We start from the raw sequence: 23911 nt of genomic DNA, 5'->3' as shown, positions 1-23911 counted from the left end.
GCTGAATGCACTAAAAATACATTGAAACAGGAAAACAACTCACCACCATTTCCTCTGGCAGTCCCAGAATCACTCCATGACTCTCCTCTGTTTATGGACATAGAGTGGGCTATAAAATTATTAGTAGTGCCAAGCAAATACCCTCCTCCTCCTCCCCCTTTCTCTCTCATCACCCACTCATCCGTTCTTTCACAGCACTGTAGCATTCCTTCAATGGTATGAAGAAAGAAAAGCAGTCCTGTGATGTTGAAGACAGTTATATTACTTTACAGTCATCAATACCCTGATTGTACTGTATTTGTATGACCTTTGGAGGTACACTTTTCCAGCTAAAGATTGGGTTTCTGTCAGTACCTGATCCGGATCTGAGTCAGTGTGTGTATACAGTGAAGTGGAGAGAGGCTGTGTAAGGGATATAGATGAGATGGAAACATGGTTGCTTTTTAAGGGCGCATTGCATTGCCATTATGTGATTGGCAGACTATCTGGTTGTCTTGTTTCTATTGGCTGAAATTCTGAGTTTCTCTCATCTGACCAGTGTGCTTTATTCATGTGCTGATGAAGGCGCTGGCAGGGGTTTTATGGTTACCAAGATGGTGTCTTGAAAGCTTGTGGTTACATTCAAACTATGACTATATATTTGAAACACATCTCAGAGAGTTGAGTTACATGAAAACTCACAGTAAGGTTGGTAAGTCAAACTAGACATATTAGGCTAATATCATAAATAATTGTTTAAACAAATCTGATGTGCCACATTGGATTACAGAGAGAGTCAGTTTTCTTACATTGGAGATTGAATATGTTGCCTAAAGATGGAAACTGGCCTGATAAGTGTTGTCATGACTTTCTGTAAGCTTTGAAGCAGCTCTTCCAAACCTCACAAACCAGACCCAAACTCATCCCTGGAAGACATTGGAGTTAAACTCTATCTGACATGAAATGAAAGAGAAAGCTTTTTTTCTAATTTTGTGGTTGAGGGAAGTTAGTTAATCACTGGCTCTACTAAGTGACTAGCTGGTGTTCTGGCAGTTCTTGCATGTCCCGTTAGGGGGAGAACATAATGATGGATGATGTGTGTAATTTTCCAATTTAGTTAAACAAAAGGAAACACTTAACCCATCAGATATTTTCTAATTTCAAGGATAACAACAAACACTGCTTTCATTTCTTGTAGGTTATTTCTCACTCTTCAATCTTATTTCCTCAGCAATCATGATGCTAATGAATTCATGGTTATTTGTCATGACTGTGGCTCTGTCATTTAGAAGCACTGTCTCCTACAGTATTGTACTCTATTGATGTTTCTGTAACATTGGTACCATTAAGTATGCTACGGTGAGACTGATCCGTCTGTCTGTCCCTGTCAGATGTTAATGAGTGTGAGGAGACTAACGGAGGCTGTGAGGCTCTGTGCTGCAACACCATCGGCAGCTTCTACTGCAGTTGTCCCTCTGGTCAGCAGCTGAAGGACGATGGCAAGACCTGCCAAGGTAAGTCCTCCTCACCTCCTCTACCCCCACCACTACCAGCACTACTAATACCACCACTACCACCATCAGTACCACTACCACCACCATCACTACCAACATCACCTCCAGTACTCCATCACCACTACCAATACTACTATCATCAATACTAACACCACCACTACCACCATCACTGCTACTACCACCATCACCACCACTACCACATCACCACTACCAATACTACTAATACCACCACTACCACCATCACCATCAGCACTACTAATACCACCACTACCACCACCACCACCACCTTCAGTACTACCATCACCACTCCTACCATCATCACCACTACCAATACTACTACCATCAATACTAACACCACCACTACCACCATCACCACTACTACCACCATCACCACCACCGCTACTACCACCATCACCACCACTGCCACCATCACCTCCAGTACCACCATCACCACTACTACCATCATCACCAGTACCAATACTACTACCATCAATACTAACACCCCCACTACCACCATCACCACCACTACCACACCACCACTACCAATACTACTAATACCACCATCACCACCATCACTACCAGCACTACTAATACCACCACTACCACCATCACTACCACTACCACCACCACCTCCAGTACGACCATCACCACCATCACCTCCAGTACCACCATCACCACAACTACCATCATCACCACCACTACCACCATCACCACCACTACCACCATCACCTCCAGTACCACCATTACCACAACTACCATCATCACCACCACTACCACCATCACCACCACTACCACCATCACCTCCAGTACCACCATCACCACCACTACCACCATCACCTCCAGTACCACCATCACCACCACTACCACCATCACCTCCAGTACCACCATCACCACAACTACCATCATCACCACCACTACCACTATCACCTCCACTACCACCATCACCACCACTACCACCATCACCACCACTACCACCATCACCTCCAGTACCACCATCACCACTACCAATACTACTATCATCAATACTAACACCACCACTACCACCATCACCATCAGCACAACTAATACCACCACTACCACCAACACCACCACATTCAGTACTACCATCACCACTCCTACCATCATCACCACTACCAATACTACTATCATCAATACTAACACCACCATTACCACCATCACCACTACTACCACCATCACCACCACCGCTACTACCACCATCACCACCACTGCCACCATCACCTCCAGTACCACCATCACCACTACTACCATCATCACCACTACCAACACTACTACCATCAATACTAACACCCCCACTACCACCATCACCACCACTACCACACCACCACTACCAATACTACTAATACCACCACTACCACCATCACTACCAGCACTACTAATACCACCACTACCACCACCACCTCCAGTACGACCATCACCACTACTACCATCATCACCACTACCACTACTACTATCATCAATACTAACACCACCACTACCATCATCACCACCACTACCACCATCACCACCACTACCACCATCACCTCCAGTACCACCATTACCACAACTACCATCATCACCCCCACTACCACCATCACCACCACTACCACACCACCACTACCAATACTACTAATACCACCACTACCACCATCACTACCAGCACTACTAATACCAGCACTACCACCACCACCTCCAGTACGACCATCACCACTACTACCATCATCACCACTACCAATACTACTATCATCAATGCTAACACCACCACTACCACCATCACTGCTACTATCACCATCACCACCACTACCACATCACCACCATCACCTCCAGTACCACCATCACCACAACTACCATCATCACCACCACTACCACCATCACCACAACTACCATCATCACCACCACTACCACCATCACCACCACTACCACCATCACCTCCAGTACTAGCACCTCCTGCTACTACCACCATCACCACTACCACCACATCACCACTACCATCATCAATACTAATACCACTACTACCACCATCGTCACTACTATAATCAATACCATCGACACTACCACCACCATCACCACTACTGCTATCACCACCACTACCTCCACCATCACTACCACCACCATCACTACCAACACCATCACCACTGCTACTACCACCATCACCACTACCACCACTACCACCACATCACCACTACCGTCATCAATACTAACACCTACTACTACTACCATCGTCACTACTATAATCAATACCATCGACACTACCACCACCATCACCACTACTGCTATCACCACCACTACCTCCACCATCACTACCACTACCATCACTACCACTACCATAACCACTACCATCATCACCACCACTACTACCACCACCATCACTACCAACACCATCACCACCACTACCACTATCACCACCACTACCACCATCACCACCACTCCCTCCACCATCACTACCACAACCATCACTACCACTACCATAACCACTACCATCACCACTACCACCATCACTACCACCACCATTACCACCACTACCACCATCACCACCACCAACACCACTGCCTCCAAAGGAAAAAAAGAAAGCGAATACTGCTTGAACCCAAGTCTAATAGACAAATAAGCCACACAGATCTGAAATTCCACTTACTCAAGTATTTTTGTTTTTGCTCAGCTTGATGTTTTCCATTGGAGAATGTCTGTAATTCGTTGAATACATGGCAGTGATAAGTTCAATATGTAGCTATGCCCAGCCCTGAGGAGAAGACTGTTTGGAATGATGTGCAGTGTGAATGCTAACTGAAGGAGCCAATAATGATACACTTTTTGAAAAAACTTGTGCTATCTAGAACCTAAAAGGGTTATTTGGCTGTCGCCATAGGATAATCCTTTGAAGAACCATTTTTGGTTCCAGGAACCCTTTTGGGTTTCACGTAGGACCCTTTCCACAGAGGGTTCTACATGGAACCAAAAACAGTTAATCAATGGGGACTGCTGAATAACCATTTTTGAAATGTTTTTTAAAGACTTTATGTTGTGGTTATTAAGACTGCTAATAGGCATGTTATCACAGCTGTGGGTAATACCACTCTCTATGGACATCTGCTCTGATGTCTAATGGACAAAAACATATCAGCTCATTAATAAGTTCATAATATTTACTGAACTTAAAAACCTAAAAAGCCTGCTGTGCCTGTGTGGACAGCACTGTAATGGATGTAGGAAGATACAGTATGTGTATGGTATGTCTAACAGCATAGGGATGGTGAGTGCATTCCTACTGTATGACTGACAGTCTCTGTAGACGGTGCTGAGCTGTCTGAGATGTGGCAGGCCTACAGGCCTGTCCATCTCAACTAAAAACCCAGAAGTAATACCTCAACTTGTGAGAATAACAGCACTAAGACTTTTTCTAAAATGTTTTATGAGATTGGAGAACACATTAGGAAGGATCTTAGACCATTCCTCCATACGGAGTCTTTCCAGATCCTTGATATCCTTCCACTTATGGACTGCCCTCTTCAAAACAAACAAACAAACCACAGGTTTTCAATGGGGTTCAAGTTTGGAGACTGAGATGGTAATTGGCAAATTCTGATTTTGGCAAACCATTTCTTTGTGGATTTTACGTGTGCTTGGGGATATTGTCTTGATGGAAGATCCACTTGCGGCCAAGTTTCAGCCTCTTGGCAGAGGCAACCAGGTTTTTGGCAAAAATTTCCTGGTACTGAGTAAAGTTCATGACGCCGTTGACTTTAACAAGGGCCCCAGGACCAGTGGAAGCAAAAATGTAGCCTAACAACATGAAAGATCCACCACCATGTTTTACTGTAAGTCTTTTTTTTCTCTTCTACTTCTACTTTCTCATTTAGGCCCAATCCCACCACTGGTGTGCGTGGCCAAAGAGCTCTATTGTCATGTTATCCAACAAATGTAAACGCCTGGATTTGCTAAATGGCATTTGCACTTTGATTGGAACGGGTGCTATGGTCAGATGACATGAAAATAGAGCTCTTTGGCCACGCACACCAGTGGTGGGATTGGGGTCTAAATGAGAATGTTTAAGTAGAAAATAACCCCATACCAGCTTCAGAGTTCTTTATATGAGCCATTTTTGTACAAATCGTGACAATCGCTTTTGACCAGGTTCATGCATTATTGTTCAACCCAATGAAGACCTGTCATGGTTCAGCCTCCACTGTTTAAATGTATGTGTTGGCAAGGGATGAGAGACTGCACTGAGCTCCTGAGTAGATGGGGTCACTGCAAGATTCACTCTTTTCTCCGATGTTTGGTTTCGAAATATAAAATTGTACCCTTGGCACTTATCAGATCTGGCTATATTGTACTTTGGCAGTTATTTCTTACATTTCTATATCAAAAGAAAAGTTGAGCTATTTTATAATAAATCTTCTTTTCACATTCCTTCTAGTACCTGCATGCCATATCCTATAAATCAATCACATTTTTTTTTACATACTGTACATCAGCCTTTGAAGTGGCAGGAAAAGCATTGCCAACTATAGTCCTAAATCACTATCCTTTTAAATATTGTCTTTTTAACACTCACAATAATGTCATTTCTGTCAAATACGATATCATTATTCCAATGGTAGATTATAGTAGCATGTGTGATCATAGGCTTGAGCATATGGGCTACTTGGAGGAGAGTGTGGAGGAGAGGAGGAGGAGGAGGGGGAGGGCCTTAAATGTCCAGGACACGGGAGACAGACATGGTGGAGGAGGCAGGCAGACAGAGAGGGAGAGACTAAAAAGAGGGAGATATAGAGTGGGGAGAAATCAGAGGGAGCAAGAAGTTGTTCTGCCTTTACACAAGATGTGACTGAAATGAAAAATCAAAACAGGGTTTAGATCTTTTGTATATTCATGTCTTGTTTTAACATATCTCAAACAGTATTGTAGTTGTCGTTTTGGCCATAAATTCATTTTTTCTATCTGTGAGAATATATAGTAGGCTAGTTCTTGGATATGGCATTGTCAGGATGGTTGATGCTCCTCGTGGGGTGTTTTGGGGCTCATATATATCCAGTCTTGGGTGCTAACAATCTGTACCACCGCTATCATAGAAGGATTTGCTATATGCCTGACTGCTTCCATGGATATAATGGCTACAATGGGTACAACATGGGATATCATGGGCCAGGTGAGTGCTACAGTACACTTCACACTTCTGTTGTTATGTTTACACTTGCATGGGCAATACTGCCTATAAATGAAATCTCAGTGGGTTTATGTCATACAGTGCCTTGCGAAAGTATTCGGCCCCCTTGAACTTTGCGACCTTTTGCCACATTTCAGGCTTCAAACATAAAGATATAAAACTGTATTTTTTTGTGAAGAATCAACAACAAGTGGGACACAATCATGAAGTGGAATGACATTTATTGGATATTTCAAACTTTTTTAACAAACAAAAACTGAAAAATTGGGCGTGCAAAATTATTCAGACCCCTTAAGTTAATACTTTGTGGCGCCACCTTTTGCTGCGATTACAGATGTAAGTCGCTTGGGGTATGTCTCTATCAGTTTTGCACATCGAGAGACTGACATTTTTTCCCATTCCTCCTTGCAAAACAGCTCGAGCTCAGTGAGGTTGGATGGAGAGCATTTGTGAACAGCAGTTTTCAGTTCTTTCCACAGATTCTCGATTGGATTCAGGTCTGGACTTTGACTTGGCCGTTATAACACCTGGATATGTTTATTTTTGAACCATTCCATTGTAGATTTTGCTTTATGTTTTGGATCATTGTCTTGTTGGAAGACAAATCTCCGTCCCAGTCTCAGGTCTTTTGTAGACTCCATCAGGTTCTCTTCCAGAATGGTCCTGTATTTGGCTCCATCCATCTTCCCATCAATTTTAACCATCTTCCCTGTCCCTGCTGAAGAAAAGCAGGCCCAAACCATGATGCTGCCACCACCATGTTTGACCGTGGGGATGGTGTGTTCAGCTGTGTTGCTTTTATGCCAAACATAACGTTTTGCATTGTTGCCAAAAAGTTCAATTTTGGTTTCATCTGACCAGAGCACCTTCTTCCACATGTTTGGTGTGTCTCCCAGGTGGCTTGTGGCAAACTTTAAACAACACTTTTTATGGATATCTTTAAGAAATGGCTTTCTTCTTGCCACTCTTCCATAAAGGCCAGATTCGTGCAATATACGACTGATTGTTGCCCTATGGACAGAGTCTCCCACCTCAGCTGTAGATCTCTGCAGTTCATCCAGAGTGATCATGGGCCTCTTGGCTGCATCTCTGATCAGTCTTCTCCTTGTATGAGCTGAAAGTTTAGAGGGACGGCCAGGTCTTGGTAGATTTGCAGTGGTCTGATACTCCTTCCATTTCAATATTATCGCTTGCACAGTGCTCCTTGGGATGTTTAAAGCTTGGGAAATCTTTTTGTATCCAAATCCGGCTTTAAACTTCTTCACAACAGTATCTCGGACCTGCCTGTTGTGTTCCTTGTTCTTCATGATGCTCTCTGCGCTTTTAACGGACCTCTGAGACTATCACAGTGCAGGTGCATTTATACGGAGACTTGATTACACACTGGTGGATTGTATTTATCATCATTAGTCATTTAGGTCAACATTGGATCATTCAGAGATCCTCACTGAACTTCTGGAGAGAGTTTGCTGCACTGAAAGTAAAGGGGCTGAATAATTTTGCACGCCCAATTTTTCAGTTTTTGATTTGTTAAAAATTTTTGAAATTTCCAATAAATGTCGTTCCACTTCATGATTGTGTCCCGCTTGTTGTTGATTCTTCACAAAAAAATACAGTTTTATATCTTTATGTTTGAAGCCTGAAATGTGGCAAAAGGTCGCAAAGTTCAAGGGGGCCGAATACATTCGCAAGGCACTGTATATGGAAAAGCCTGTTAACACTATTGTTGGTTTTGAGTAATTTTAACTGAATGAAAATATACCTTATGATTAAGAGGTCATCTGGGTGAAGCTTTCCCCTATATAATATTTTCATCCAGATCATTAGACCAAGCCTGAACAACTCTTCCCATCACTTTCAGTTGGATGACAGGTGTACTATCGTGCACTCTAGTAGGATCGTGTTTTATGTTATGTCAGCAATGCAGAGGAAGTCTCAGTGTTATCAGTCTACTCCTACTATGGAGATGGACTGGTGCCCTTGTGTGTAGCCCGGCACTGCCCACATAACTCCAGTAGAAGTGGAGGCTTCCACTTATCAGTGGAGAAATAAGAAGTCTTTACATGAAATATGCATGTAGAAACCCACGTTTAGTAATGCTAACATAAATATGACATGACTCCAGTTGTAAACTTAACAGGTCTTGTCACTATAAAAAATGACTAAACACTTTCAGTTTGAGAGTTACTAAGTTTGAGAGTTACTTCAGTGCAGCTCTGGAAGATAGTCAAACTCTGGTTTATGTGAATGGGTTCCAATATCTTACATGCAGTACATTGTCCTATATCTGGCTGCATGAGTCAGGTGCATCCTAATTTGTATTCAAACCACACAACTGAGAATCAGCTAGAAATCCATGTAGATGTCATGCTTGCAGCAGCCATAAATAGTGAAAACTGGCCTAATGGCTACTGGCCTTATGGCTGCTGTAAGCCTGTGGCTGCTGAGGCTTTGGGACCATGCTCTGTGGAATCATGTTCTAGACATGGAAACCAGCCTAGAGGGCTTTACAGTATGCCATGGTCCACATGGAAACCAGCCTAGAGGGCTTTTACAGTATGCCATGGTCCACAGGGAAACCAGCCTAGAGGGCTTTTACAGTATGCCATGGTCCACAGGGAAACCAGCCTAGAGGGCTTTTACAGTATGCCATGGTCCACAGGGAAACCAGCCTAGAGGGCTTTTACAGTATGCCATGGTCCACAGGGAAACCAGCCTAGAGGGCTTTTACAGTATGCCATGGTCCACAGGGAAACCAGCCTAGAGGGCTTTTACAGTTTGCCATGGTCCACAGGGAAACCAGCCTAGAGGGCTTTTACAGTATGCCATGGTCCACAGGGAAACAGCGCCACATCTTTGGAGTGATTTCATTAAAAACCAAACACAAACATGCTGCATGGACAGAAAAGAGAGCACCCATCTGCCTGCCAGCTTTCCTGGATGGAACTGAGCTGAAGTTTGGCAGCAGTTTGGAGCTAAATTGGTATAATGTGTAGAGGATGTACTCTGTCCCAAAACACCATCTTAAAAGATGCCTCCAATGCGAGTGAATGGGTTCATTTATAGACAGAAGTAGAGATGAGGAATACTGGTGGTGTAGGATGTACAGTACAGTAAGGACTGAAATGGTTGCATGCTTCTCTAACCCACTGCATAGTGCACACTATGGCTTGGCTAAGTGTTTCTGATTATACAGTCTGTTCTGTTGGGGTTACAAGCAGCAAGGCCAAAAATAAATATTCATAAAATCTCCCCCTCCATTGTGTAGGTATTGTAACCCCCAGGGGAGGGCTTCTGTTCCCTCCCAGAATCCACTGTGATACATTTTGTTCTGGATGTGGTCACAGGTTGTTAGTGTCTATCAGGCTGCTTTCATGTCAGACAGATATCGTTGGGGTGCCGTGTAATGACGGCAATGGAGCTCAGCTGTGCCAGTCCAGATCCCACATAGCGTGCCACCAGCCACCAGGGCTCTGGAAGGGGAGGGGGTTCTCTGTTCTCTCCTTCTGGTACTGTGCCTCTGGAACTCATTTCCCCCTCCATGGCTCCAAGTGCATGAAAAGAGAAAGATTGATCATGTTAGGCACAGTTAAGTCACCACTGAAAAAGGGGATGTGCCAGCATGACAGTGTAATGACTTTAGCACACAATGACTACATTATTGTTCCAATTGAGGAGTCTATTATTGTTATGAGGGTTTTTATGTGTGATGAATGTTCATTATTGCTGAATATTACAAAGGAGAAATAGATCATGAAAAATTTGGGATTTGCCTTCAGTAACTCGAGTAGTGCACAACACATGACTTCACAATTGCATATTGTTCACAATGCAAAGCACAACACAATGACATAATTAAGTGATAATGCCCTCGAAGACAGTGTTTGGAGGATATATTGGCACGGGTGTTTTTAGGCCCAAGACAAAGTCGAAGCCCGGCAAACTGTGCTGATATATCCTCCAAACACCGGCTTCGAGGGCATTATCACTTTTATACAACAGGTTACCAACATATTCAAATAATGATTTATATATTTTCATAGAAATAAAATGTTGATTAATTTATTCATATTATTTTTATTTTGTTAATTTATTCATCCTTCCACAAGATATAGTCCTGACAAAAATCTAGGGTTGCTACCCACGCTGGCTGGTTGTTCGTTCTATCGGTTCGGTTGCCACTCAGTCATTAAGTATTTTTTTTCTGTGTCTATGGATGGTACCCAGTTGTTTGTTCTAAATGTTCTATTGCCATACTGGCTGGCAACGTTCTTGTCCATTTCTTGTTAGCTAGCCAACTACGGCTAACTTATAGTCACGTCAAACAGTGCAGCCAGAATAACAACAAAGTAGCTGCATTTGCATTTGTTTGAGCTGTTTTCTGGTGACATTTAATATCAATAGAATACACCTGGCAAAGAAAATGTCCTCTGTTGTTCAGAGGAGCTAGCCAACATCACAGCTAACACAATCACCTCAAACTGAAGCTGGGAAGACTGCAAACTAGCTGCACTTTGTTTCATTTGACATTTCTTTGTGTATATCCATTGACTCATGATTTCGACTGGCTGAGAAAAGCTGCCTACTTGTCTGTTTCATCCCGACACCTTCATTTCTTTGGGACAGCTGGAAATCAAATTTCAATACTGAAACCATTTTTATTTGATTTTTTTGCCTTTATTTAACTAGGCAAGTCAGTTGCAAATTCTTATTTACAATGACGGCCTACACCAGCCAAACCTGAATGATGCTGGGCCAATTGTGCACCTCCCTATGGGACTCCCAATCACAGCCAGTTGTGATACAGCCTGGATTCGAACCAGGGTGTCTGTAGTGACGCCTCAAGCACTGAGAAGCAGTGCCTTAGACTGCAGCGCCACTCAGGAGCCAACAATGTTGCAAATGTCAGAGAGACAGACTGCAAGGTTTATACAAATCTTCGCTATTTAAAACCAATTGCTAGTCTAAAAGAAATGGAAGATAATGTCTAGATGCTTTTTATAGTGGAGATAAAGTTTATAAATTGTCTGGCTGGGCTGATGAGACAGTGGATTGCGCTGTCAGATGGAACAGAGTAGATAGGCATTTCAACGTCATAACTTTAGCCAGTGGTAACTTGTGGAATAGACACAGGCTGGAATTATTATTATTATATTTATATTTTTTAACCTTTATTTAACTAGGCAAGTCAGTTAAGAACAAATTCTTATTTTACAATAACGTCCTACCGGGGAACAGTGGGTTAACTGCCTTGTTCAGGGGCAGAATGACAGATTTTTACCTTGTCAGCTCGGGGATTCGATCCAGCAACCCCAGTGCAGTTTTAACCAATCAGCATGCAGGATTAGACCCATTGTATAATAAGAACTAAACAATGGGAAGAGGATGATATTGTAGAAACTTGTCTACTAAGTCTTCCCTATCTTTCCTCTTGTTTAAAAAACACATTTTTTCACAGAGGTTAAGCTGAATTCTACAAATAGTTTCTTCTTGAAGATAAATTCTCTGTGAGTGGACTTACTGAACTCCTCTGAGCGGCACATAACTCACTCTGCCTTAGTTATTTAAACTGGCCCCAACCATCAGTCATTTAATGGTGTGTTACTTATTGTACAGACAGTCAGATTAGCCGGAAACTGTTCACATCATAGTGATTCACAAGCCTAATATAAGGACTGTATGAAACTTCCGACATACTGAATGTTACCAGTCAAAACAGAACGGTTCACCTCTGACCTCACTGGGGGTCAGTTATGGCAGGCCTATGATTATTTGTTAACCCCTTGCATGAGCTATAAACTGGAAATGAGTTTTTAACATTTTGAAATGACATTGCAGAAAGGACGAGTAGTATTTTATTCCCCTGTTAAGTCCCCCTGATAAAGAACATCTGTCTTAATTTGTTTATAATGTCAGCGTTTGGTTTGGTGGAATGTCTATGTTTTGTGTACTTCGATTTGGGTTCCCAAATGCTCCTGTGACATGTCCCTGAGACTGATAGAGAGAGTACAGGAATTTTAATTTGGATTTAACTGTTCAGTAGTTGTTACCACATGGAGGATTTGTTTGTTTGGGCACGGGTGCACTGGCGGAGTACTTGTACCCTCATCCATCTTACTCCTTCCTCTTGGAGGGTGGCAGGTAACCTTGCGGGTAAGTGCATTGGGCCAGTAACCGAAAAGTTCCTGGTTTGAATCCCTGAGCTGACTAGGGGAAAGAATCTGTCGATGTGCCCTTGAGCAAGGCACTTAACTAGGGCTGGGACGATACCAGTATTGCAAAAATGTTTCCATGACAAAAATACAACACGAACACAGGCTGTTTTCCTGAAGAAGTTAAATCCGTTTTGTGTTACATTTCCTTGCCATCGAGATACTGGTATCGTACCGGCCCTACACTTAACCCTAAATGCTCTTGTAAGTCGCTCTGGATAAGAGAGTCTATAAAATGCCAAATGAAAAATGTAGGAGCGTATCTTTCTCCTAAAGCTGAGTCTAAATTCCTGTCTCAGCACATGGAAGCTTTCTGGAGCTGATTCTTCAGCGGTACCTTTCTGATAATGAGACAACCTTTAGGACAATTGCTATAAATTCCCTTCCTCGCTCTGTGTGTGTGTGTGGTGCGTGGCCCTGCAGATATTGATGAGTGCCAGGTCTATAACGGGGGCTGCCAGCACAGATGCGTGAACACCAGGGGCTCCTATCACTGTGAATGCAACCCAGGCTCTCGACTCCATGTGGATGGACGCACCTGCATCGGTGAGTAACAACAGCACCCAGTGGACAATTAACCTGATAACCTTATGTTATACAACATTATCATGATATACAAACCACAAACATATTGTGTCATTCTAGTCAGTGGAAGCTTATGGAAAACCCAGAGCCAGGTAGGAGTTCGTATAGCCCTGAGGAACTACAGTATAGAAAGGTCTCAGTTTAGTTGAAAAGCCAATACTTCTCTACATTTCATTCTGTCAGTGTGGTATTTAAAGTCTTAGGCAATCTCATAGAGGCCGCTGGCCTAACTCTGTGTGAGATCCACTTACACTCCAGCTTTCCCGCCTGTGTGTTTACATTGTACCTGTAACTTGTCTCTATCATCGCCGAGATGCACGACTCAGTGTACAGCCCCAAGGCTTTTAAAAACAGCTGTTAGCACATGAGTATAAACTCAATCTCAATGCACACAGCAAGGAATGTACACAGGGTGCCTTCTCTGACATTGAGAATGGAAATGTATGCTGCTTTTCTTGGCTTTGGCAGAATGGATATGATATGAGTATAGGAATGAAACAGGATAGATAGAGAAACCCTAGTGTCACTGAGTTATGTGATGGCTGCAGTGTGGAGCACAGCGGATGATGACTGATTGCACTAATAATCACAATGCACATGTGGACTGTCTCAGGGGTGATGCTTATCTGTGAGTCTGCATATCTTTCTCCTGACAGAGGTCTGGGAGCTGTGCTCTACCACTGGATGGGATGGATACTGTGCATCCCTCTCTTGCGAGAGAGAGAGAGAGAGTGAGAGATGCATACCAATAGCCACATACGCAGGAGAGGAAAGGAACCCCAGATGTCTTCCCATATCAATTCAACATATCAGTCATTTTTTTATATCCAGTTCATGGCTTTCCAGGAGAGGTCCACCTAATCAAGCAGATGGATGCATAATGTGTCCAGCCAGTGTAGTTGATGGAGGGATCTAAGAGTTTCAGATGGTGGATAGGCTCTGGTCTGTCCCTCACTTTATCAAAACACCATTAAACAACACCTGCTGTTTAAACCTCTACTTAATGTTCTCCCAGAGAACCAGGTCAAGCAGAGACATGCTATGGGTGCATGGGAGAGACAAAGAGATGTAGAAAGCAGAGATCAGTCAGTGAACTGGCTCTGGCTTCAACTCATCATCTCAGAGTTTCCTTCACCACTGAGGACCTTCCTTCCGCTGTCTGTGTGATTATTGGCCCTTCAGGCCTGTTGATGGCTCTTTACTGGGTCAAAGTAGAACAAACCACTGAGGTGTTTAGCACAGTGTTTGTGTTGGTAGCACTTTCAGAAAGAGAAAAGGATGCAGAGTAAAAGGTAGAAGGGTTACTGTGAAAATGGAATGGTTCTCCTCCAAACAATATAACAAAAATGTATTGTATCTGTCTGTCTGTGTCCAGCTGTCCAATCATGTGGCATCAGTAATGGAGGATGTGAGCATTTCTGTGTACAGCAGTCCCCTACTGCCTTCCGCTGCCGCTGTAGAGCCAACTACGTGCTTGCTGACGATGGAAAGCACTGCAAATGTGAGTGTACCCATCCTCTGGTCTTTCTACACTACTATGCACCCAACAGCACTCACATACTAACACACAGATGAATAATCTATCCGAGCACTTGCCAATTACTGAAATTCCCTCCATGTGAAAATAACATTTCAACCAATTAAATACAAATTAGAAATCAGCTCCCACGTCACATTTAATGGCGTTTCCTTTCACTCTCCCAGTGTATCGTTGGATCTCAGGTCTGACATGGGAAACTGCAGATGAAGTATGTTTAGTAGAAAGACTGCATAGCGGGCAAGTTGACAGAGTGTGATGTCACATTTTATTGTAAACATATGGTTCTCTTTTTCAACACAAACATAGGCTACATTACTGATCGTGAATGCATACTGTCTTTGGCTGAATTAACCACTAGCAGAGCAGCTTTCTGTGCATGTTGAGTGATAGGCAGCTAAGCGAGAAAGCATCCTGATACAGACATGAAACTACCTGTGGATAACCATGCTTGCAGGAGCTTTAAGCTGTAACTATACAATTGCAACATGTCTAAGTAATGGATAAATGGAGAGGGGAGAGTGTAGGCATGATACAAACACGACAGCATCTAGAGAGTTGAGGGAAGGGTATTTGTGAATCTCAGGTGTCCTTTTGAAGGGTTTGTCATAACACTATAGATTCATAGCTGCCAATAGTTCATGTCCAACAAAATGTCGGAGGAAGGGTAAGTTGGACTTGATGAGACGTTAAATTAGTGTGAATACGACCCTGATTTGAAGTGTTCACTCATCTTTCCTGTTTTCTCAACATTATGTTGTTTATCATAATGCTCTGACAGCCCAAGGCCCTCTCTCTCTCTCTCTCTCTCGCTCTCTCGCTCTCTCTCCATCTCTCTCTCTCTCTCTCTCCCCCTCTCTCTCTCTCTCTCTCTCCCCTTCTCTCTCTCTCTCTCTCTCTCTCCCCCTCTCTCTCTCTCTCTCTCTCCCTCCCTCCCTCTCTCCCTCTCTCTCTCTCCCTCTCTCCCCCTCTCCCTCTCTCTCTCTCTCTCAGCGCTGAGGTGGACTAGTTTTCTCTGAGGGAAGGAAGATTATAATTTTAGAATAATTACTGTCTTTTAGATGCTTTTACGTTGTAATGGTTGGCCAGGACCAGCTTCCTCTAATTTCTGCAGTGCTGAAGCTTCTCACTCCAGCTGCTGTAGTGTACAGGACAGGCAGATACAAGTTAAACACACTTAAATATACAGAAAAATACTCAGCCCAGTGTAGAGTTGGGACCTTTGTCTTGAGTAGTTGTGTCAGTGTGTATTCAAAGTAAACTGCATTTTAGATAAATGTCCTCCCCCTTCCCACTGATTTTTTAAATTGAACCTTTATGTAACAAATTCTTATTTACAATGACAGCCTACTTCGGCCCAGCCCGGACGACACTGGGCCAATTGTGCACCGCCTTTCAATTATATTTGTTAGAAATGTAAAATATTTTTCAAGATAAAGTGCTGTCAACATGAAACATTGTGCGTCTCCTATGTTAAAGTGGGGAATCCATGTGATGATAAGAATGGCGGCTGCCAGCAAGACTGTCTTGTTGATGGTGACAAGACCAACTGTGACTGTAGAAATGGGTACAAGCTGGCAGAGGACAGGAAGACCTGTGAGGGTAAGATGTTGACTACTGCACTACTGTTCATACAGGGTCAATCATGTCTCTGTATTTAAGTTCTAGAATAGATCCGTATATACTCTGTTTATCTGTCGCAGATATTGATGAGTGTGAGTCTGAACAGACGGGATGTGCTCATGGCTGCCACAACATCCCGGGCTCCTTCGCCTGTGTGTGTGACACTGCCTACGAGCTGGGAGCAGACGGACGCCAGTGCTACCGTGAGTTTGGCTCCTATAATCATCATCATCTCTTTTGCCTGTTTGAAATGATCTGAAATGTACAAATGTTTCAATCAGAAGTAATGGGAGAGTCATCTCATGTTTCTGTGACAGGGATTGAGATGGAGATCGTCAACAGCTGTGAGAGCAACAACGGAGGCTGCTCCCATCACTGCCAGCACTCCACTGGTGGCCCTGTCTGCAGCTGTAACCAGGGTTACCGACTGGAGGATGACCTCAAGACCTGTGTCGGTCAGTCTAGAGACTAAACTTCACCATTCAGAGATTAACCTTCACCATTCAGCTCAGCTAAGATCAGTCTAGAGACTAACCTTCACCATTCAGCTCAGCTAAGATCAGTCTAGAGACTAACCTTTATCATTCAGAGATTAACCTTCTGTAATGGCTTTCTTGAGTTGAAGGAGAGGCGGACCAAAACGCAGCGTGGTGATTATTCATGGTTCTTTAATAAAGAAACTGTACATGAATAGACTAACAAAACAAGAAATGTTAAAAAACCAAAACAGCCCTATCTGGTGCAAACACAGAGACAGGAACAATCACCCACAAAACCCAACACCAAACAGGCTACCTAAATATGGTTCCCAATCAGAGACAATGACAAACACCTGCCTCTGATTGAGAACCATATCAGGCCAAACACAGAAACAGACAAACTAGACACACAACATAGAATGCCCACTCAGATCACACCCTGACCAAACAAAACATAGAAACATACAAAGCAAACTATGGTCAGGGTGTGACACCTTCACCATTCAGCTCAGCTAAGATCAGTCTAGAGACTAACCTTTATCATTCAGAGCTGAACCTTTACCGCTCAGATCAGTCCTTTACCATTCAGTCTAGAAACTAACCTTTATCATTCAGTCTAGAGACTAACCTTTATCAGTCAGTCTAGAGACTAACCTTTATCATTCAGTCTAGAGACTAACTTTTACCATTCAATCTAGAGACTAACCTTTACCATTCAGAGATGAACCTTTACCATTCAGCTCAGCTAAGATCAGTCTAGAGACTAACCTTTATCATTCAGAGCTGAACCTTTACCGCTCAGATCAGTCCTTTACCATTCAGTCTAGAGACTAACCTTTATCATTCAGTCTAGAGACTAACCTTTATCAGTCAGTCTAGAGGCTAACCTTTACAGTTCAGTCTAGAGACTAAACTTTACCATTCGGTCTAGAGACTGACCTTCACCATTCAATCTAGAGACTAACCTTTACCATTCAGAGATGAACCTTTACCATTCAGCTCAGCTAAGATCAGTCTAGAGACTGACCTTTACCATTCAGAGACTAACCTTTACCATTCAGAGATGAACCTTTACCATTCAGCTCAGCTAAGATCAGTCTAGAGACTAACCTTTACCATTCAGAGATTAACCTTCCACATTCAGCTCAGCTAAGATCAGTCTAGAGACTAACCTTTATCATTCAGTCTAGAGACTAACCTTTATCATTCAGTCTAGAGACTAACCTTTACCATTCGGTCTAGAGACTAACCTTTACCATTCAGAGATTAACCTTTACCATTCAGCTCAGCTAAAATCAGTCTAGAGACTAACCTTTACCATTCAGAGATTAACCTTCACCATTCAGCTCAGCTAAAATCAGTCTAGAGACTAACCTTTATCATTCAGTCTAGAGACTAACCTTTACCATTCGGTCTAGAGACTAACCTTTACCATTCAATCTAGAGACTAACCTTTACCATTCAGAGATTAACCTTTACCATTCAGCTCAGCTAAAATCAGTCTAGAGACTAACCTTTACCATTCAATCTAGAGACTAACCTTTATCATTCAGAGATTAACCTTTACCATTCAGCTCAGCTAAAATCAGTCTAGAGACTAACCTTTACCATTCAATCTAGAGACTAACCTTTATCATTCAGTCTAGAGACTAACCTTTACCATTCGGTCTAGAGACTAACCTTTACCATTCGGTCTAGAGACTAACCTTTACCATTCAGTCTAGAGACTAACCTTTACAGATCAGTCTAGAGACTAACCTTTACCTTTCGGTCTAGAGACTAACCTTTACCATTCGGTCTAGAGACTAACCTTTACCATTCAATCTAGAGACCATTCAGCTCAGATTGGTGTTGGTCAGTCTAGAGATGAATCTTTACCCTTTAACTCAGGTCAGTTTAACATGTGCCTGGTTTGTAACATATCACAACATCATGATCATCCGAGTAATGCTTTTCATTGTGTGTGTTTTGTTTGGCAGACCTGGACGAGTGTGGAGAGGGAAGTTCATGCTGCGAGCAGGACTGTACCAACTACCCTGGGGGCTATGAGTGTTACTGCACAGCGGGCTACCGCCTCAACTCAGATGGATGTAGCTGTGATGGTATGTTCACCCTCTATAACCTTAGAATAGTGATCTAGTGGGGCACTCATTATACAATATAACTGTTGAACCTGGAATGCTTCCAGTTGAACTTACAATATGTGCATGATGCTGTAACATTTTAGTCATGTTTCAAATCAAATCAAAGTTTATTTGTCACGTGCGCCGAATACAACAGGTTACAGGTTACATTGAAATTCTTGTTTGTTGAAAAGGAAGTGTATTCTTTGGTTTTCTGTTCATTGTTTATTACATAACAACATTTATTCAACCCTAAATTTGCCATTTATATCAATTAACATGACTGAGGAGCAGTGTTTTTGTAAAGTGACTGGACTCTGGACTTTGTGTGTGTGTATTGTGTAGATGTGGATGAGTGTCTGGCGGCCAACGGTGGCTGTGATCACACATGCCAGAACACCGCCGGTTCCTTCCAGTGTTTCTGCCGCCAGGGCTTCCGTCTGAGGGAGGACCGACGCTCCTGTGAACGTGAGTTACACCAATCAAATGAAATGTTGTTGCCTAGGGCCACAGCACCATCACACTCCATGTGGACATCCTGGTAACCTGTTACTCTCTCTCTCTCTCTCTCTGTCTCTTACTCTGCAGTACTGGGGAACACAGTTGAGGCCCTGTCTAGTCGGGGCCAGGATATTGTGGGGACCCTGGCTCAGCCCCAGCTCGCCCTGCTGCAGGACTACAACCAGCCCCTAGAGCGCTATGATGACTATGAGGATGATGATGCTAGAGAGCTGCTGGCTGAGAGCACGCTGGCAGAGAAATTTGGTGAGCCACTGAACCCGAACACAGACACGTTGGGCCTGTATCTTATTGCCTCTGTGTCTGAGCAACAGGAGGTAGACTGCCAGACCTCCTTATTTGCTTACTAGTTACTGGGCAATTAAATACCCCACAGCAGGTGGCAAATTGGTTAGCCTCATATTCTGAGGCTGTTTTTTGTATACCTCTGTAGAAATGGGGAAGCTTATAGACTGTGGCAGGGGGCTATGGTAGAGAGTCATAGGATGTGTTTTGTGTTGTTCCTTGATTTATTAATGTGAAAACAGTAATCAGTATAGGAATCAGCTAGGAAGAATGTAGTTGAAGATTTGCAAATCCCTAACCACAAGCAGAATGTTTTTAGAACGTTATAGTCGGTAATCTCTTCTGTCCTGTGTGCAGTGTGTCTGAACAACACGTTTGGCCTTGACTGCAGCCTGACCTGTGAGGACTGCTCTAACGGAGGGCTGTGTGGCCCAGGGAGAGATGGATGTCACTGTCCCGATGGATGGACAGGCCTCATCTGCAACCAGAGTCAGTATATACACACAGTGTACATGGACACTGCACTCTCAACACAGTACATCAGTAATCTGATCAATCTTATGTCTGTGTTTCTCTGTGGAATAACACGTCTCTCTCTGTATAATGGATAAATATATAACGTTTTATTCTACTCGAAACAGCTTGTTCCGAGGGATCCTTCGGCAGGAACTGCTCATTCCCCTGTAAGTGTAAGAACGGAGCCACCTGTGACCCTGTCAATGGGAACTGTCGCTGCCCCCCTGGGGTCAGTGGAGACATGTGCCAGGATGGTGAGTCACTACTGGTTAACAGATACTGTACATACAAAAAACATTCTCAGTTATTCACACACTATTGAAACGTTCAGTTGCCTGATAACAATATATTGTTGTCTGTAGGCTGTCCTAAGGGCTTCTATGGGAAACAGTGCAATAAGAAGTGTAACTGTGCCAATAACGGGTGCTGCCACCGCACCTACGGAGCCTGTCTGTGTGACCCTGGACTCTACGGGAGGTTCTGCCATCTACGTGAGTCACTCACACTGCTGACCCCTCACCTCTAATCTCTACCTACACCGAGTGTACAAAACATTAACAACACCTTCCAAATATTGAGTTGCACGCCTCCTTTTGCCCTCTGAACAGCATCAATTCATCTGAGCATGAACTCTGCAAAGTGTCGAAAGCGTTCCACAGGGATGCTGGCCCATGTTGACACCAATGCAAGTGTTGAGCGTGAAAAACCCGGCAGTGTTGAAGTTCTTGACACAAACCGATGCGCCTGGCACCTACTTCCACACCTCGTTCAGAGGCACAATCTTTTGTCTTGCCCATTCACCCTCTGAATGGCACACATACACAATCCATGTCTCAATTGTCTCAAGGCTTAAAAATCCTTCTTTAACCTGTCTCCACCCCTTCATCTACATCCTGCTGGTCATCTATGAACATTTGAATATCTTGGCCGTGTTCTGTTATAATATTCACCTGGCACAGCAAGAAGAGGACTGGCCACCAGTCATAGTTCCTCTCTAGGTTTCTTCCTAGGTTCCGGCCTTTCTAGGGAGTTTTTCCTAGCCACTGTGCTTCTACACCTGCATTGCTTGCTGTTTGGGGTTTTAGGCTGGGTTTCTGTACAGCACTTTGTGACATCAGCTGATAAATACATTTGATTGATTGATTGAAGTGGATTTAACAGGTGACATCAATAAGGGATCATAGCTTTGACCTGGATTATCCTGGTCAGTAAATGTCATGGAAAGAGCATGTTTTGTATACTCAGTGTATATCGATAACATTCAGGTCTTATTCAATATTTTTTATGTTATCTCCTTCCCTATCCAGTGTGTCCCAAGTGGGCCTTTGGACCGGGCTGTTCAGAGGAGTGTAAGTGTGTCCAGCAGAACACTCTGGAGTGTCACCGTCGCCACGGCACCTGCGTCTGCAAGCCCGGTTGGCAAGGCAACGCGTGCAGGGAAGGTTAGTGGCAGGAAAAAGTTATGATCATCTTCCTACATCACACACTGTTCTGTAGCTGTGGATGCAGCCCTTTACATCACACACTGTTCTGTAGCTGTGGATGCAACCCTTTACATCACACACTGTTCTGTAGCTGTGGATGCAACCCTTTACATCACACACTGTTCTGTAGCTGTGGATGCAGCCCTTTACATCACACACTGTTCTGTAGCTGTGGATGCAGCCCTTTACATCACACACTGTTCTGTAGCTGTGGATGCAGCCCTTTACATCACACACTGTTCTGTAGCTGTGGATGCAGCCCTTTACATCACACACTGTTCTGTAGCTGTGGATGCAGCCCTTTACATCACACACTGTTCTGTAGCTGTGGATGCAACCCTTTACATCACACACTGTTCTGTAGCTGTGGATGCAACCCTTTACATCACACACTGTTCTGTAGCTGTGGATGCAGCCCTTTACATCACACACTGTTCTGTAGCTGTGGATGCAGCCCTTTACATCACACACTGTTCTGTAGCTGTGGATGCAACCCTTTACATCACACACTGTTCTGTAGCTGTGGATGCAACCCTTTACATCACACACTGTTCTGTAGCTGTGGATGCAGCCCTTTACATCACACACTGTTCTGTAGCTGTGGATGCAACCCTTTACATCACACACTGTTCTGTAGCTGTGGATGCAGCCCTTTTGTAGGGATTTGTGTCTCTAACTTTCCTCTCCTCCACCCCTTCCTCAGAGTGTGACCCAGGCACGTTTGGCCCAGGCTGTGAGAACAAATGTGAGTGCCCGCTCAGAGTGTCTTGTGATCATGTGACCGGGCAGTGCCAACGCCTGTGCCCGGCTGGTCGCCGTGGAGACAACTGTGATCAAGGTAGGTTGTCCTGTTGGTCATATGGGAGGGGCATAATTCTCTGACGTCATGGGGTCACTATGTAGGAATATCGTATGCAGCCTCTCTTAGTAAGACTAGCATTGTCTCTCCGTCCTCTCCTTTAGACTGTCTAGAGGGGAGGTTTGGGCTAAGTTGCACTCAGGCCTGTGACTGCTCAGGGGCTCCATGTGACAGAGTGAGTGGCCAGTGCCAGTGTCCTGCAGGAACATCAGGAAAACGCTGTGAGAATGGTAAGAGAGCAATCAGATCATTAAGTTGAGTTTATTTTATCATGTCACCCGACAACTAAGTCAAAACATTGTGATATATTGATGATGACGCTAACTCATACTCTTTATTTGTGCTATAGTGTGTGTGAAGGGCTTCTGGGGTGCGGGATGCCGTGAGGCCTGTCCAGCCTGTGAGAATGGAGGAGTGTGTGACAAACACAACGGGACGTGTTCCTGCCCTCCTGGGTACATGGGCAGGCTCTGTCAGAACTGTGAGTATGAGTGAGTCAATGGAAGAACTGTGATCAAAGATTATTGTGGTAGTTGTGGTTTAATTTTAGAAAGAGACGTTAAAAGATTGATGAGCTTGTTGTGGGTCATTAAAACATCAACCACACCACATTCCCCTCCGTCTGAGGCACAGACAGGTCATAAACACTGTTTTCATCAGGCGTGTTTTCACAGAGAAGGAAAATGTTATTCTTGTGTAACCAGCGGTTTTCTTGTTAAATGCCGTCAGATGCTTGCATGTCATTTCGACCAGTGTCATGGGAACTTACCGTACGGTATTCCAATATGTGTGTTCACAGTATGTAGAGTATGCATGACTCTTTGGCTCACAGTGCTATCATACAGTATGTTTGTGTGCTGTAGCATGTCCGACGGGACGGTTTGGTGTTGGATGCCAGCTGCGCTGCCTGTGTGAAAACAGCGGGCGCTGCCACCCTGTCACGGGCCGTTGCACCTGTGCCCCTGGCTGGGCTGGACACAACTGCAGGAAAGGTAGAGTGGGTGTGGCATTGAACACAGTCTCGAAGGAATA

General features: G+C 43.8%; 1 protein-coding gene across 1 annotated transcript in view; it reads left to right on the top strand.

Annotated features, from left to right (window-relative positions):
- LOC110494423 (uncharacterized) overlaps nt 1–23911 on the top strand; it is a 95541-nt gene that overhangs the window by 62527 nt on the left and 9103 nt on the right. The window contains exons 5-21 of the mRNA XM_090204197.1: nt 1371–1493; nt 13293–13415; nt 14830–14955; nt 16471–16593; nt 16695–16817; nt 16932–17069; nt 19073–19195; nt 19562–19684; nt 19805–19981; nt 20378–20509; nt 20662–20790; nt 20899–21027; nt 21844–21978; nt 22724–22858; nt 22984–23109; nt 23229–23360; nt 23743–23871. Of these exons, the coding sequence (XP_090060323.1) occupies nt 1371–1493; nt 13293–13415; nt 14830–14955; nt 16471–16593; nt 16695–16817; nt 16932–17069; nt 19073–19195; nt 19562–19684; nt 19805–19981; nt 20378–20509; nt 20662–20790; nt 20899–21027; nt 21844–21978; nt 22724–22858; nt 22984–23109; nt 23229–23360; nt 23743–23871 (2226 nt within the window). The remainder of the gene's footprint in view (nt 1–1370; nt 1494–13292; nt 13416–14829; nt 14956–16470; nt 16594–16694; nt 16818–16931; nt 17070–19072; nt 19196–19561; nt 19685–19804; nt 19982–20377; nt 20510–20661; nt 20791–20898; nt 21028–21843; nt 21979–22723; nt 22859–22983; nt 23110–23228; nt 23361–23742; nt 23872–23911) is intronic.

The sequence above is a fragment of the Oncorhynchus mykiss genome, chromosome 17 (assembly GCF_057628025.1).
Source record: "Oncorhynchus mykiss isolate SJ-2025 chromosome 17, ASM5762802v1, whole genome shotgun sequence".
Lineage (NCBI taxonomy): Eukaryota > Metazoa > Chordata > Actinopteri > Salmoniformes > Salmonidae > Oncorhynchus > Oncorhynchus mykiss.
This window is presented reverse-complemented; position numbering and strand designations above follow the sequence as displayed.